Below are 17221 nucleotides of genomic sequence, written 5' to 3' on the forward strand. Positions count from 1 at the left end.
TGGCCTAGGGTCTCTAGGGTCCTCCCAGCCCCGCAGTTTCCAGGTAGGGGGTGCGACCTGACTTGGGGTGTGGGAGTGTGCGAGCAGGCTGGGCATCGCTGCCCCCAGGTGGACATGGCTGGTACTGCAGCAGCCAGGATGCCATTCCGATCTCCCACCCCCCACCTCCCCCGCCCGCCCACCGGGTGGGCTCTGTCACAGGGCTCTGTCACAGACCCTGCACCGGGAGGACATCGTCCTTGGAGTGTGTTTCCTGGAGAATGCCACCATCATTAACACAGCATGTTAGGTTAAGCATTGCCCCTCAATACTCCTTTCCCAAGGGGATGAACATCAGAACCCCTAATGTCCTAGCTCAGAGGGTCTCAGAACGAAAGGCAGAGAGGACCCTGACAGGGAAGGGCTAAAACTCAACCTCTAGAGCCCTCGCCTTCCAGCTGACCCGGTGATGGTTGTGGGCCTCGAGCCCTCCAAATGGGAGGACACAAGCCAGCGGTCCCACACCGGGACCCTCCACCAACAGGGCTCCGCCGGGCGGGGGGGGGTGGTCCCTCAGCCTCGGCCTGCACGAGACCCCCACTCCAGCCCCAGCGGAGGGAACAGGCTGAGGCGCAAAGAGGCCCGAGTGGTTCAGGGCCCAAGAGTGGGAAAGGGAGACAGTTCCTCAATCCCCTCCCAGGCCCCATTCCCTCGGCCTCCATCACCAAACACCAAAACCCTGCAGTGAGCCCCCAGACCGCCTCTGAACCCCCAGTACTTACATCTGGTTTTAAGGAGAAGCACTGCCAGCCCCCGGCCCCCCCTCCCCCCGCCAGCTGGTCCCTTAGTGGCCCTCACCCAAGTAGCAGCTGCCACCGGAGAGTCCTGTAGTCCTGTCCTGGCGACTAGAAAATATGGGCCCCCATCAGTGACACCTGCCCCATTTCTCAGGCTCTCACCACCCCTGGCTCCCAACCTTGGCACGGCTTCTCCTGAGGTTCCCCCCACCCCCTCGACGACCTCAGCCACTGCCAAGTCACCCTTGATTATTTTTCCAGGACAGTCTGGCCCTGAATGCCTGGGCCCTGGGAGGCCCCACTCCAGGCCCCGGGAGTCACAGACTTCAAGGGTGGTGAGAATGAGGATTCCAACATTCTCACACCCTCAAGTCCTCAAGTTCATCTTGGACCTGGAGGCTGTAGAGAAGTAATCCTTCTGCGATCTGCACCCCCACCCAGCTCCCAGCTCCCAGAACTAACCTCTTCTCGTTCAGAGGGCTGCCAGCCCTCAGCCCGAACACTCTGAGAAACGCTTGTTGCCATGCCCAGCAGGGAGCTCCAGCAGTTGTGAGGGGGTCTTATCTCTGCAGCCCCAGGCCTAGCACAAGGCCAAGCAAATGCGGGCAGAAGGAAGGAAGGAAGGAAGGAAGGAAGGAAGGGAGGAAGGAAGGAAGGAATGAAGGAAGGAAGGAAGGAAGGAAGGGAGGGAGGAGTGGAGGGATGGATGAATGGATGGAGGGAGGGATGGGTGGATGGAGGGAGGGAAGGAGGGAGGGAGGGATGGCCTCTATGTACACAGTCCATCAGCACCTCACAGTCTGGACAAACAAAACAGTCAAGTGTTTCATCAAGTTAATCCAGGAAATTCACTCCACAGAGCCCCCCTCTGCAGATATTAACAACCCCTCCCCATCGCCTCTCCGCCTTTTGGCTAAGATCGAGTGTAACAACCCACCCCACACACACACACACACACACACACCATGGCAGCTTCTTTACCTCTTGTTCCCAAGGCCAGAAAATCAGGTCAGCCAACCACATGTCACCGCCGTAACTTAGTTTGGACCACTGGGGTAATGGCGTCCTCTGACCAGGGCTCCAAGCCAGCAGGGGCTGGCAGTCCCACCTCTGCCCCTTTGCCCCCAGTGAGAACACAATTCTCTGCTCCAGAATTAGCTGCTCTGGGACACAGCCAGAGGCACCTTCTGGGGCCCAGAGAAGGCTCCCATGACGAGCCACAGAACGGTCCCCAAGACGCAGCCACTCAGTAACCTGACGCGAGGAGGGGTCCCGGCCGACTGGTCCATCCGCACGGTGGCCACACGGTTCGTGGGTTCGAGCCCCGCGTCGGGCTCTGTGCTGACGGCTCGGAGCCTGGAGCCTTCTCTCGATTCTGCGTCTCCCTCTCTCTTCGCCCTTCTCCTGCTCGCGGTGTCTCTATCTCTCAAGAATAAATACACATTAAAACAAATTAAAAAAAAAAAAAAAAAAAGGTCAGTGTCTCTGCAAACGTCCCCAAAAAGAAGAAAATTCTTGACTCTTCTTCTGGTACCTCAGTTCTTGTGTGTGTGTGTGTTCGGGGTCATTTCTAGGTTTGTGTACATGTGTGTATAAGTGAACAGGCTACACTTGTGACACATGCACACATATGGAGGCGCATGTATGCGCGTGTGTCTGTCTGCCTGTCCCCGGGAGCTCGTGTAGCTGTGGGTGTGTGCACGTGACTGAGGTCGTTGCGTCCCCCAGTGTCCACAGCAAAGTCCCAGTTCATCATTTCCCCACGTTGCTCAAGAGAAACTGAGGCCCAAAGAGCTTCCCCAAGACCCAGGGCCATCCGGAAAGTCACTAACGGAGCCAGAAACCAGAAGTCTGATCTCCCGCCGCTCCCAAGATCCACCACGAAGCTCAGGCCACCTCTCCGCGTACAAGGTCTGTCTGCAGGCCAGGCTGACCCTTTGCAGCGCTCGGGTCTGCTCCGGGTCCGAGGTGTAGCAGCCACCGACCCCGCTGTCAGGACCGGCCTCGAGAACACAACAGAAAGTTCCCCGCAGCCTGAGATCCTCAATGCGGCAGGAAAGACCCCTACACATACCTTTACGCTCCCTGTCTTTCGGTCTCTTTTTACCAAACGTTTCTTGATCTTTCTATTACCAAAGTCATGGATGCTCGCTTTTAAGAAAGAACTTAAGCTGAATAAAATAGTTAGCACCCTCAGATAAGCACTGTTACAACATCCAAAGGGCAGAAAGGGGAGGGAGAGGAGAATCGAACTGGCCAGGCCCCAGTCAGGCCTCGGCGCAAATGGGTGAAACCAAACACTAAGCCCAGACTGCCGGGGCTCTGGATGGAAACTCTGGACACGCAGTGCTCTGGACCCACACCAAGTGCCACCAGCCCAGATCTGCCACTCGACCTTGACGCTCAAGTTAGGGCGCCTTGGGACCAACAGTCAGTCGCCGGGGATGCATTTAGTCCTCTCCGCCCCTTTTAGAGACGGAGAGACCCGGACTTTGCAGGGAGATAACTGTGGCTCTGGGGAGGAATTCGGCCAACCGGGCACCTCCCAGGGGCTGCCGGACCTCCGCCTCCATCCACAGCAAGAAGGCAGAGGGTACCCCAAGACCAGACAATATGAGTTGAATGAAGAAGAAAGAAGAGAGGGGAAGAGAGAGAAGGAAACGGCGGACCGCGGCAGGATGAACCCCAGGCTGGCGTTAGAAGTCCCGGCTTCAAATCTGGGTTCTGTTGTCACCCAGCTGTGTGACCCTGGGCAGTCGCTGACCCCCTGAGTTGCTCCTCCTCGCTGCGGGGATAAAAGCGTCTACTTCACGTCGGAACAATTGAGTGAATGCGGGAAGCACCGGGCACGAGGCCCAATAAATGATAGGTGCCCGATCAATGCTAATTAAACAGTGTGAGTTAGGGACAGAGGAGGAGAGCACGCTCCAGGCAGAGTGACGGGGGTCCCCCCAAACGTGCGGGCCTCAGAATTTGCTCTGTCTTGGGAGATTTGGGAAACCCATGCCTCTGAGCCAGCCCCATTTCCTGTCCAAATTAAACAGTAACCGCCCAAGGTCAGGGAAAGGGCCTTGTCGGAACAGGTTTCTCTCCGAGGGGCGGCTCGGCCTTGAGCAGGTGGTCCCACCCCCACACCTGCCTATAAGTGTGTCCCTGCCCACCTCGACGGCCACTCGGTCCTGAGCCAGTCCCACTCGCAACATGTTGGGCTTCACCATCCTTGCCGCGCTCCTGGCCTGTGGTAAGCCGTGGGGCGGGGACTAGCTGTGGCCTGCAGGCTCTGTGCTCAGGCTGGCCTCCCCGGGGACAAGGAGAGCGGTGGGGGGCTCTCCCCAGTTCCAGGAAAGGGGATTTGGGGCGACCAGCTGTGTGTCAAACAAGCCACTCGCCTGCTGGGCAACTCTTGTTTCCATATCTGCAAAATAGGCTGATGATGTGGCCGGGGGACAGTCACCGCCTCATCCTGGGCTCTCTCCAGGGACCATAAGGGCCTGGCTTTCTCAGCGTTGGCATCTCTTCCTTGGGGACCGATGCTTCGTTCACCCATTTTGGTGACCTTCTCCCAGACAGGAATCAAGGGACTTGGCTTGAATGTCACTTACTCTGGGCGGGACAACAACAAGCCACTTCACCTCTCTAGATCTCACTGGCTCCTTTGACAGATGAGAGCACTTGATTGAGAGTCCTTCCGGCTAACGACAACGACAGTCCTAAGTAATAATAGCAGCTTCCTGTTTGTTACATATTTACCATATGCCCGGCACCGTGCTAAGCCCTTGACAGGCAGGAGCTGATTTGATTGGCGCAGCAACCTTGAACGGCAGGGTCTATCAACACCTCCATTTTACAGACGAGGAACTGAGGCTCAGCGAGGCTCAGGATCTTGCCTGAGATCACATGACTGGTTAACGGTAGAGCCGGAATTTGAGTCCCGGTCCATCTCGCTGCAGAGCACATGCTCCTGACCGCTCCACACAGCTCCCCAGCTCTGACGGTCTGGAACCCTGGATTCGGTGCTCACACACCCCCATTTTGCCGCGGTCTAAAAAGGGACAGCAGGGAGAGAATGAAAGACGCAGCTTTATCTGGGGACACACACGCAGCTGCCTTTTTAGTTCCTTCAACGCCTCAAACATTCACTCCGCGCCAGGCCTTTTGCTAAACTCTTGCTACGCGTTGTCTGATTTCGTCCTCGGTTCAAACTCACCGAGCTAGCGCCACTCTTCCCATTTCACAGACAGGGAAGCTGAGGCCCAGAGACCTAGACGGTCTCCCCAGGCAGTAACACTTGAGCCCGCGTCTGCCCAGCCCCAAAGCCTGTGCCCTTGCCACCTGCCCCTTCCCTGCTGGGGATGCCGGCCCCTCTCACCCGTGCGCTTCCCCTCCCGAATCCCCCAGCCTCCAGCTGCGGGGTCCCCAGCTTCCTGCCCAACCTATCGGCCCGAGTGGTAGGAGGAGACAATGCCAGGCCCCACAGCTGGCCCTGGCAGGTAAGCATGCCGCTGCAGGGGTGGGAGGTGGGCTGGAGAGGGTGGCGGGGTGAGGGTCCCGGGGCTGACATGTGGCCCCCCCGCTCCAGATCTCTCTCCAGTACCTCAAGAATGGCACGTGGAGACACACGTGTGGCGGCACCTTGATTGCCAACAGCTTCGTGCTCACAGCCGCCCACTGCATCAGGTGAGCGGGGTGACGCCCAGGGACCCCGCCCCCGCCCCGGGGTGCCAGCCTGATGACTGCTTTTATTGAGCACCTACTACACACCCCAGGCACTGGGCTCCCGAAGCCGCTTCTACCCAGTAACTTCGCCATTCACCTCTTCATGCGGCAAGCATTTATTGTGCGCCCACAGCAGGCCAGGGCACGCGGCGGTGAGGACACTCCGTGCTCGCAGGGAGCTTACATTCTAGCATAAGAGCAACAGACCATTCAACGAGTAGCCATCTGACATATCGAGTGGCAACGAGGAAAAATAAGGCAGGCTGGAAAGCGGAAGGGGTCCCATTTTATTTTTTTATTTTTTTATTTTTTTTCTTTCAACGTTTTTTTTTATTTTTTTTTTTATTTTTTTTTGGGACAGAGAGAGACAGAGCATGAACGGGGGAGGGGCAGAGAGAGAGGGAGACACAGAACCGGAAACAGGCTCCAGGCTCTGAGCCATCAGCCCAGAGCCCGACGCGGGGCTCGAACTCACGGACCGCGAGATCGTGACCTGGCTGAAGTCGGACGCTTAACCGACTGCGCCACCCAGGCGCCCCAAGGGGTCCCATTTTAAACGGGGTGGCCAGGGGAGGACCCGAGGGAAGTAAGGGAAGGGTGTTCCGGACAGGGGAACAGCCAGTGCGAAGACCAGGAGGAGGGAGGCTACTTGGTAGGTGTGAGAAATAGCGTGCGAGCAGGGGTGGCAGGAGCAGCGTGTGCGAGGATAGCAGGAGACGGGGGAGGCAGGGACGAACGCAAGATCATCCGGGCGAGAGGCGGTGGCGGCTTGGACCGGCTCGCGTCACAGCCACCTGGGCAGGCGATGCCAACGCTGTCTCCGCCGTACAGATGAGGGAAACCGAGGCCCAGGGCCGCCCCCCCTGGGAATCAGCGTAGACTCGACTCCGAGAGCAGGGTCCTTACCCTGAGCCCCGGGGAGGGTCCGTGCCGATGGAGACTGGCTTCCCCAAAACGACGCCCACGGTGGCCACAGGCCTGGGCCGCCAAAGCTCCGAGTTCCCTCCCTACCCCTCTGGCCAGCAAGGGCAGGAAGCCCCCCTGACCCAGTCCCCTTCCTCTGCTCAGCAACACCAAGACCTACCGCGTGGCCCTGGGCAAGAACAACCTGGTGGTGGACGATGAGGAAGGCTCCCTGTTCGCAAATGTGGACACCATCTTTGTCCACGAGAAGTGGAACTCCTTCCTGGTGCGGTGAGTGCCCGCCGTTTCACGGCCCCTGGGGGAAGCGCCGATATGGGGGCGGTGGGGGTCCCCGATATGACAGAACCTGCCCCCACCCTGTCCCTGGACCCCGTCCTCACCCTGAACAGCCAGCAGATGACCCCTTTATGCAAAACGGAGAAACGCTAAATGGAGACGGACGCCTCTTCCGTCTCCATCATTGGCCAAGGGTTCCCAGAAGCTCCACGTGGAATAAAGACCCCCGAGGCCCCCACGGTGTCTTGCCTGAAGTCTCTCAGCCAGAGGCCAAGCCAGGACTCGCCGTTACTGAGTGCCTCCTGTATGCCCGTCTTGCAATAATCTTACTTAATTGTCACAACAGCCCTAAACAAGGAACCGAGACTCAGAGAGGTTAAGGAGCACGTCCCAGGTCACACAGCCCAGACTCAGAGAGGTGAGGGAACACGTCCCAGGTCACACAGCCCAGTATGTGGCAGAACAGGGAATCCAACCAGCTCTGCCTAGGCTCACCAACTTCCATTCTGTTCACATGAAAATATTAAAAGTTGCATCTGCAGGGGCCCCTCTTCGATCATTTCCAATTGGCTTTAAGGTCATGTCTGGTTGGTACGTAGCCTGCAGCGGCTCGGAAAGTTCCTGCTCTAGTCTCCCCCCCCCCCCCCCATAGAGCCTCGCATGACGGGAAGGCACATGAGACAGAAGTTTCCTCTCAAGGGGCGCGCTGCAGTGTTGGAAGGCGGGTGTCATCTCTGCCACTAGGAAACTCACTGTCCTCAAGGAGGACTCCTGGTCACCCTAGGCTTGGCTCCCGGCTGACAGCCTGGGCTGCTTAGCCTTAGCTCGCAGAGCCAGCGTCCTCCTACACACTCACCGCCTCCACTTTGGATTCCAGCAACGACATTGCCCTCATCAAGCTGGCGGAGCCCGTGCAGCTGAGCGCCACCATCCAGTTGGCATGCCTGCCGGAGAAGGGCTCTTTGCTGCCTCAAGACTACCCCTGCTACGTCACAGGCTGGGGCCGCCTCTGGAGTGAGTACAGCCCCCGGCAAATCATGAGAGCCTTCCTGGAGGAAGCGGCTCCCACGATAAGCGCACCGCCGCCCTTGCCCGACCCTTTTCCTTTCTGTCTCCACATCTTCACATCCGTTTTACCTTCGTGATAGTAACAGCTCGTATTTGTTAAGCACCTACCACGTGTCAGACCCTCTCGCAAGGGCACCTAAGGGGTGTTGTAAGATTGGAACTTGTCAAGTACTCAGAGCAGCGCCTGGTCTAATTGACTACGAAATAAACCAGGCAAGCCGCTGGGGGCAGGGGATTGGAGCTTCTGGAAAACCATATGCCTAAGTTAAAAGGCTGCATGCAAATAAGTGAACGCACAGAAGACTCACAGAAACACGCAGGTCTGTCCTGGGAAAATCCGGGGGGAAGAAAGACCTCGGATGGTAGGACACCAAAGGCGGACGCGACAAGGGAATGATGACCCTGGGGAAACCCCAGAATCCAAGTTAAAGATAAGTCAACTCACTGGTTATCTCTGGAGGGCTTCCTACAGATGAGCTCTGCCTCCCGCGGGCTCCCTTCCCCACCCTCGGAAGGGTCTCTGACTCAGACTTTGGGACCGCAGGCTCGGAGTCATTTCTCTCGGTTAAGGGCCCGTGTGTGTGTGTGTGTGTGTGTGTGTGTGGCTGCCCCCGAGGGTAGCCAGAGCTCACCTGGGTCCCGCCCCGGCCCCGTCCAGCCCTCTGTTCCCCGAAGGCCTGGCGCCGTCCGGGCTGACGCGGGGCCAACATCTGTCCCCCTCTCCTCCCCCCCCCCCCACCCAGCCAACGGCCCGATTGCCGACGAGCTCCAGCAGGGCCTGCAGCCCGTGGTGGACCACACCACGTGCACCCAGAAGGACTGGTGGGGAAGCATGGTGAAGGACACCATGGTGTGTGCAGGCGGGGACGGCGTCATCTCGGCCTGCAACGTGAGTGTCCGCACCCCGCACCGTGTCCCTGCCCCACGCGGCCAAGTGGAAGGGGGCAGTGAGGAGGGCAAAGGAGGTGCGGGGGGCGGGGGGGGGACCCGCATGAGCAAACCCTCTCCCTGGTTGGGGCCGGGAGGCTCAGGGGAAACCTGTCAGCCCCACCCCTCCGCGCCATCGTGCGGGCAGGGGTGTGGAGCGAGTTCGAGTCCTAATCCCGCCACTTGGTAGCCGTGCAGTCTTGGGCAGGCTGCTTCCCCTCTCTGAGCCCCAGTTTTCCCAGCTATAAAATGGAGGCACCGTGAGCACAGGGTTGACGTGAGGACCAAGTGTAACAAGCGTAGAAGAGACCTCATCGAAGTCAGAGGCAGGGGGCTTAGGCAACCTGACCCAGAAACATCTAAAACCATCAGAAACGGTCCTGTTTTCAAACACACGACCCCTCCCCCCACTCCCACCCTTCCTCGCTTCCCCGGGTCTCCAGTGTGGCTCCTGGCATCCTCACCTCTCTGTGCAGCTCGCAGAGCCTTAGACACGACCTGAACAGCTAGGGAAGCCAAGGCACAGAGAGGGTTATCCTTATCCCAAGATCACACAGCAACCTAAGAGCTAGCCTGGGACTCCCAAACCGCACCCCCACCGCCTCCCTCCCCGTGGACAGGCCGAGGCCAAAACAGGGGGTCTTAACCCCCTATCCCCCCACCCCCGTGACCCGCCCCTGCTTCCCAAGCCTCTGGGGGAGGCCCAGGGGCTGACCTCTGCTCGGTCGGCCGCAGGGAGACTCGGGCGGCCCACTGAACTGCCAGGCTGAGAACGGTTCCTGGGAGGTGCGAGGCATCGTGAGCTTTGGCTCCGGGCTGGGCTGCAACACCCTTAAGAAGCCCACGGTCTTCACCCGCGTGTCCGCCTACATCGACTGGATCAATGAGGTGGGTGCCCGTCTCCGAGCCCTTCTTCCCGCCCCCACCAGCCCTTCACCCACCCCCCCACCCATCCCTTCACTCGCTCCTTCGCGCCTTCATTCATTCACTCACTCGCCCACTCGGGAGGTGCCACGGGCTTCCTGTCTGCGGATGTTGAGTCAGGTGCAGTGAAGGAAACAGTCACTAACTTCATCCCTTTATCCACCAGCTTCAGCGAGTGCTTGTGGATCCACCCCAGGCACCACACCAGTCCCCCCCAGCCCCGCCCCTGCCACCAAAGTGAAACCCCATGAGAGCAGGGCCCAGCAGGGGAGAGGGGTCAGCAGGGGTGGCCACATGTACCCGGGGATGGGGGAACAGAGGGTCACTCTGGACTTCGGAGCCTCATGCCGGGGGGACAGGATGTGTTCTGAGCCCCCATTTGCACAGTGGTCTAAAGTCCCCAGGGGGCTCAGACCCCTTGGGCAGAGGCGAGACGGGCTTGTCAAGGCCGTGGGGCTGCCTGCCACACCCCCTTCCTCCTCTCGGGCAGTGTTCTCTCCCCGGCAGAGCCTCGTGCTGCCCCAGAAGGGGGCACACACACACACACCTCCATCCAAGTCCCTCCCCCTGTTGTTCTCTGTTCTTCCAGAAAATGCAGCTGTGATTCATCCTTGGGAGCCTACAACCCCAATAAACGTCCCTCCCCCCTCAGGCTGCCTGCATTTGTGATGTGTGCCTCCCCCGCGGGCCCCCGGGCTCTGTAGGGGCTGCCCCTTTCCACACCAGGGATGCAGGGAGAGACCCCCTCGGCCCACCTGGTTCGGCTGTGGAGGATGCTGCTGGGGTGCCAGTGGAGAGGGAACCCCAGAAAGCCACATGGTAGCCTCAAAGGATGAGAGTTAAGGCCACACCAGACACTTACCCCCCAACATCTCACAGGCTGTGGACCACAGTGGCCTGATCAAATCACCCCCTTCCTGATCCTGCCTCCACAGAGGAGCCTGGTGGGTCCTCAGACATCACCCCGGCCCGGAGAGGATGGGGTCCCCCCAAGAACAGCTCCCGGCCCGGAGAGGATGGGGTCCCCCCAAGAACAGCTCCCCGGCCCGGAGAGGATGGGGTCCCCCCAAGAACAGCTCCCGGCCCGGAGAGGATGGGGTCCCCCCAAGAACAGCTCCCCGGCCCGGAGAGGATGGGGTCCCCCCAAGAACAGCTCCCGGCCCGGAGAGGATGGGGTCCCCCCAAGAACAGCTCCCCGGCCCGGAGAGGATGGGGTCCCCCCAAGAACAGCTCCCGGCCCGGAGAGGATGGGGTCTCCCCAAGAACAGCTCCCCGGCCCAGAGAGGATGGGGTCTCCCCAAGAACAGCTCCCCGGCCCGGAGAGGATGGGGTCTCCCCAAGAACAGCTCCCTGGCCCGGAGAGGATGGGGTCCCCCCAAGAACAGCTCCCAGCCCGGAGAGGATGGGGTCCCCCCAAGAACAGCTCCCCGGCCCGGAGAGGATGGGGTCTCCCCAAGAACAGCTCCCGGCCCGGAGAGGATGGGGTCTCCCCAAGAACAGCTCCCCGGCCCAGAGAGGATGGGGTCTCCCCAAGAACAGCTCCCCGGCCCGGAGAGGATGGGGTCTCCCCAAGAACAGCTCCCTGGCCCGGAGAGGATGGGGTCCCCCCAAGAACAGCTCCCAGCCCGGAGAGGATGGGGTCCCCCCAAGAACAGCTCCCCGGCCCGGAGAGGAAGGGGTCCCCCCAAGAACAGCTCCCCGGCCCGGAGAGGAAGGGGTCCCCCCAAGAACAGCTCCCCGGCCCGGAGAGGAAGGGGTCCCCCCAAGAACAGCTCCCCGGCCCGGAGAGGAAGGGGTCCCCCCAAGAACAGCTCCCCGGCCCGGAGAGGAAGGGGTCCCCCCAAGAACACTCCCAGCCCGGAGAGGATGGGGTCCCCCCAAGAACAGCTCCCCGGCCCGGAGAGGATGGGGTCCCCCCAAGAACAGCTCCCCGGCCCGGAGAGGATGGGGTCCCCCCAAGAACAGCTCCCCGGCCCGGAGAGGATGGGGTCCCCCCAAGAACAGCTCCCCGGCCCGGAGAGGATGGGGTCTCCCCAAGAACAGCTCCCGGCCCGGAGAGGATGGGGTCTCCCCAAGAACAGCTCCCCGGCCCAGAAAGGATGGCCACAGGAGAATGCCCGTTGCTCAGGGACGACCACTGGCTCCCTGAGAAAGAGACTCCCCCATATCCCCCACCCTAGATCAGACCCCAGGGCTGCTGTCAGCTCGGGCTTTCTTGGTCGAGAAATGTCCAGAGCGCTGACCTACGCCAGCCCTGTGCTGGGCACCGTGAGAAGGAGGAGGGTCCCAGCGCCTCCTTCAGGGGGCGCAGGTTCGAGGGAAACGGTGGCCTCCAGGCACAGTCACAGCAGGTCCGAGCTGGAAAAGCTTTTGCTGTATCAGACTGGCAGGGAAACAGAGAAGAAAGAGCTGGGCGAGGTCACAGGCACGGAGGGCCAGTAATGCATGAGCCACAGAGGCTCAGGGAAGGGAGCCCTCCTGAGGCCAACTAGAGGGCAAGTGGGGCCAAAAAAGAGAGAGATCTAGTGTCCGAGTGGGAACCTGGGCCCCGGACCCCTGACCACGCACTCGTGCTTGGAGGGAGCGCCCCCACCCCGGCCTCTGGACTCCTGCTGGGAGAGACCTCAGCCACAGCTGTCCCTGGCTGGCCCATGAGCTGTCAGGTTTCCCCATCAGGGTCTGGCTCCTGGACATAGGGACCAGACAGACCCCCCATACCTTACTAGGCCAAGGCGATTCTCAGGAAAGACTTTATCTACTCAACAAAGAGGCCCTCAAGCAGCCTGGCATCAGCTCAGTCCTGGGAATCCAGGGATGGTTCAGACAAGATCTCTGCTCTGCAGAAGACAGACCGAGAGACAGATTTCTTGATCATACTTACTGGGTGTAAGTATGAAGGTTGGAATACAGACCAGGAGCATAGAAAGGGGACACTTAGCCCAGTGTCAGTTGGCAGGAGGAGTCCAGGGTAGCTTCCTGGAGGTGGTGACGCCCAAGCTGAGTCTTTTTTTTTTTAAATGTTTATTTTTTTGAGAGAGACAGAGTGTGAGAAGGGGGGGGGGGGGGGCAGAGAGAGAGAGAGAGACACAGAATCGAAAGCAGGCTCCAGGCTCCGAGCTGTCAGCACAGAGCCCGATGTGGGGCTTGAACCCGTGAACTGCGAGATCATGACCTGAGCCGAAAACCAAGAGTCGGACACAACCCACTGAGCCACTCAGGCGCCCCTGAGTCTTAAAATCTGAATAGAAGGTACCCAAATACAGAAGATGCTGCTGGTGACTTGACCCAAACTTCATTCCCAGCCAACTCCTTTTATGTCCATCTTTATGTATATTGGAGGTTATAAATACTAAATGTCCTCAGGTCCCTTGCAGTTATAATAATAAAAACTAACACATATTGAGCACTTCCTATGTGCCAGGCACTAGCTGTCCTACAGGTTTTACATGTATTACCTCACTTAATCTCCAAAACAACCCTATGAGGTATTTTAGAGATGAGAAAATTGAGGCTAGAGAGGGCTGGTGACTTCCCAAGGTGACTTAACCAGGAGGTGATGGGGCTAGGATCCAGATGTTGGATCCAGAACCCATGCTCTTGGCCACCACACTCTACTGCCCTGCCAGAATATGAACACGGATGTGATACCTGGAGCTGAGGCAGCCATCTTGTGGCCAAGAGAATTGCAGCTATGAGCTCCAATATCATCAAGATCCAAAGCCAGCAACCATGCTCTGAATGTCTTTTTATGTGAAAAAAAAATAAACCTGCATGTGTTTTAACCACTGTAACCAGGTCGTCAGTTACTTGAAGTTCAGCACACCCCTAACTGGTACCATCGGGGATAATATAAGGGGTTGCTTTCCTACTAAGAGAAGGGGATGAGCAGCGTCACGATAGCTGCTTGGAAGATGTTTCTCAGCAGCAGGTGTTGCTAAAGCCTAAGGTGAAGGGCAGGGATGGAGTGACGGAGTAGTTTTCCAGGATGTGGGACTTTCAGAGCTAACATGGGGACAGTCCCAGGCAAATTGGGATGATTGGTCACCCAAGCAGGGAGTGGCAAGAGATGGGCTGGAAAGTGAGCAAAGGCCTTTCACGGACAGCCTTGTGGTTGTGGTGGAAGGTTGTTGGAACTTTATTCTGAGGGCAATGGAGAGCCACAGAAAGGTTATAGATAGAGAGGGGACCGCCGTGTTCAGATGCACACATCAGAGCGTTCATCTGACAGCAGCAGGCAAGAGGGGAGGCAAGGAGGCCAGCTGAGAGGCTACTGCAATGAACCAGTCCAAAATTAACACATAGGCGGTGATGGAGAGAGGGGCTCAGTAATTCAGGAATAATTCGGTACTTACTTAAGAGGCATACGTGTCGTGTGGACTAGCCGCCCCCCACCCCCAGTCTCAAATCTCTATAAACTTCTGGGGATGTGACTGAATTATCAAAATGACTTGTTATTAGCTAATAAATGATAAAAATATAATCCACGGTTCTGTTGGTTCAGTAAGAGAGTAAAATTCTTAGATTCGGGGCCCAGAGTCACTGTCCCCTCCGAGGCCAATCTGTGGTAGAATAATGGCCCTCCAAAGACGTCCGGCCTGATCCCCAGAACCTGCGGACGTGCTTTGTGTCGCAAAAGAGATTTTGCAGGTGCGATTAATTTGAGGATCTTGGGAATGGGAGCGTGTCCTGCATCACCCAGCTGAGCCCAATGTCATCCTAAGGGCTCTAGCGGGAGTCAGGAGGGTCGGGGCAGAGGAGATATAAGGGCGGGGGCAGGGGGTCAGGGTCCGATGGCGAGTTGAAGATGCTATGCTGCCGGCTTTGCAGGTGGAGGAAGGGGTCACAAGCCGAGGAAGGCAGGCGGCCCGGAGAAGTTGGAAAAGGCTAGGGAAGGGGTTCTCCCCTGGAGCCTCCAGACGGACCCGGTGCTGCTGCAGCCCCACTTGAGGCTGACTGTGGACCTCTGACCTCCGAGCCGTAAGGTAGTAACTCTATGTGTTTTTACGCCACTGCATTTGTGATAATTTGTTAAAGCAGCAGTAGGAAATCACCACGCCATCCCTCTTCCCTTCTGGCAAGATCTAGAGTACGCTGTGGGAGCACAGGGGAGAGGAAAGGGAGGGGGCACGAAGGACTCCCTTGGGTGACGCGAGGGTTTGCGTGCTTTGTCGAGGGGTCACAAACCTACGGTTGGAGGCGAGGTAAAGGGGGCATCGAGGCACTGACCCTCCCACCTCCACCTTCTTCTCCGGGCAGAGGAAACCCTGGCCTAGGGGCTGAGAGCCTCACATGCCAATGAGCCCTGAGTGCTGTTGTGAGTCTAATGCAGTCGCTGGGTACTGAGCGCTGGGTAATCTGTGTGCCAGGCACCGACCCAACACAATCTCTTAATAATCGTGGCAACCTGATTAGTATCCCCCCTTTACAGATGAGGACGCTAGGGCTCAGAGAGGTTTAAAAACTCCCCCAAGACCACACAGCTAGTAACGGGCGCCACGACTTAAACCCAGGCAGTGTGACCTCAGGGCCTGTGGGACTCACAACTATGTCATTCTGCCACTAAGCCCCAGATCTTCAGGATCCCACCTTGGGGTCCTCGTAGTGGCCCTGACAAGGACAGGTGAAGCATGGGTGTGCTGACCAGCCTCAAGGAAGCTGGCGGTGAGTCTGGAGAGACCGAAAACTGAACGAATTGTGCTTCACAGGTGTTCACAGGCACCTTGCACACACCGTATCAGTTAGCGGTAAGTAATGATGCTTTATAACCACCAGCCACAAACCCTCCGAGGCATCCAATGACCAGTGTTTCTGGTTCACGTATCTGAGGTCAGTCGGGGGTCAGTTAGGTGGCCCTGATGACTTTGGCTGGAATCACTCCTCTCCAGGGGTCTGGGATGGGTAAGCTGATCTAGTCTGGGTCTGGCCGGGGGAGCTGGGCTCCACCTGTCTCTCCCCCTCCTCCTGGAAGGACACTGCAAAGTGATATGGCAAAAGGTGTGAACACAGGGGAGGGGGAGGAATCAGCCCCATGTTGGCAATCCAGCCCATCCACAGGACCTCTGACACAAATGAACAGCATGAACTACGACAGGGCAGAAGGGAGGGTGCTCATGGGGCCAGGGGTCTGAATTCCACCACTGACAAGCAGGGTCCCTTAATCGCTCAGAGTCTGTTTCTCCACCTGTAAAATGGGCCTCCGCCCCCCCCCCCCTTCCCTGTTGGAAGCCAGTGAAATAACAGAGGCTTGTGATAGGTGTCATTAGTGCTACTGATCTCACATCTGGGCCCTATTAGCAAATCTTCCCTCTCTCTTTTGTACCTTAGGAGACAGGGCCTCATTCCCAGGAGGCCTTCGGGGCCAATTGCCCGAAGCTCACCCTTACCAGGCTGGGGCACGTGTCTGCAAGGGTTAACTTGGTGGCAGACCAGGGTGAAGGCCTAAGGCAGAGAATAAACACAAAGCCTCTCCCCGAAGCATCAATTTTCTTTGAAGCCTGGGTGGGAAGAAAACAAATTAAATTAAAATAAACCCAGCTCTGGCTATGAAGTCAGCCACAGAATTCAGATGAAGCTTTCCGGGTGAGAAATGAGACTTCTGAGGCATTTTGCTGTGTGGTGACTGCTGAGTGCTAAACCCCAAATCATTGCTCTAGTACAAACGAGAGCCCACAAGCCAAATTCTGTTTTGTAAATAAAGTTTTATTGGAACACAGCTATGCCATATGGCTGCTTTTGTGCTGCAACAGAATGGCTGACTGTTGCAGCAGAGACCATATGGCCCGCAAGCCTCAAATATTTACTATCTGGTCCTTTACAGAGAAGTCTGCCAACCTCAATCTACTAGGATCCTTTGACGGAAGCATTTGAAGAATTCTGTGCTATCCTAATGCCTGAGGCCCGCAGGTCCGAGGATTTAAGGGTGAACATTTTGGTGCACATTTACTATTCCCGGTGTTTCTTATTCTAACAACAACGCTAAGAGACAGATGGAATTGTTCTCGTTTCTATTTGCTAGGCAAAGAAACGGAGAAGGAAGAGCCATGAAATTTACCCTAACCTGGTTCTTCCCAAATTTCAACATGCAGAAGAACCCCCTGGGCTTTCTTGTTAAATAAACTGCAGATGAGGGGCACCTGGGTGGCTCAGTCAGTTAAGCGACCGACTTTGGCTCAGGTCATGATGTCATGGGTTTGTGGGTTCGAGCCCCGCATCAGGCTCTGTGCTGACAGCTCTGAGCCTGGAGCCTGTTTCAGATTCTGTGTCTCCCTCTCTCTCTGCCCCTCCCCTCCTCTCGCTCTCGCTCTCTCTCTCTCTATCTCTCTCAAAAATAAATAATAAATAGGGATGCCTGGGTGGCTCAGTACGTTGAGCATCTGACTTCGGCTCACGTCATGATCTCCCGGCTGTGAGTTCGAGCCCGCATCCGGCTCTGCACTGACTTGCTCCGAGCCTGGACCCTGTTTGGAATTCTGTGTCTCCCCCTCTCTCTCTGCTCTGCTCACATTCTGTCTCTCTCTCAAAAATAAACATTAAAATAAATAAAAATGAAAAAAAAAAAACCACAGATGCTGAACAGACAGGTGGGGGGGGGGGGAGGGAGGGGCGGGGCA

General features: G+C 57.6%; 2 protein-coding genes across 2 annotated transcripts in view; one reads left to right on the plus strand and one right to left on the minus strand.

The window, feature by feature from the left end:
• Positions 1 to 3903: 3903 nt before the first annotated feature.
• On the plus strand, positions 3904 to 10258 carry LOC123597228 (chymotrypsin-C). Its single transcript, XM_045475753.1, has 8 exons — positions 3904 to 4017; positions 5175 to 5266; positions 5356 to 5453; positions 6561 to 6686; positions 7570 to 7706; positions 8504 to 8649; positions 9423 to 9575; positions 10201 to 10258. The coding sequence occupies exons 1-8, from the start codon at positions 3978 to 3980 to the stop codon at positions 10213 to 10215; spliced, it is 807 nt and encodes a 268-aa protein (XP_045331709.1). The 5' UTR covers positions 3904 to 3977; the 3' UTR covers positions 10216 to 10258.
• Positions 10259 to 16289: 6031 nt separating this feature from the next.
• Positions 16290 to 17221, minus strand: part of CASP9 (caspase 9) — a 40473-nt gene continuing 39541 nt past the window's right edge. Inside the window, exon 9 of the mRNA XM_045475750.1 lies at positions 16290 to 16622. Within this exon, the coding sequence (XP_045331706.1) occupies positions 16587 to 16622 (36 nt within the window). The 3' untranslated portion in view covers positions 16290 to 16586. The remainder of the gene's footprint in view (positions 16623 to 17221) is intronic.

The sequence above is a fragment of the Leopardus geoffroyi genome, chromosome C1 (genome assembly GCF_018350155.1).
Source record: "Leopardus geoffroyi isolate Oge1 chromosome C1, O.geoffroyi_Oge1_pat1.0, whole genome shotgun sequence".
NCBI classification, from domain to species: Eukaryota; Metazoa; Chordata; class Mammalia; order Carnivora; family Felidae; genus Leopardus; species Leopardus geoffroyi.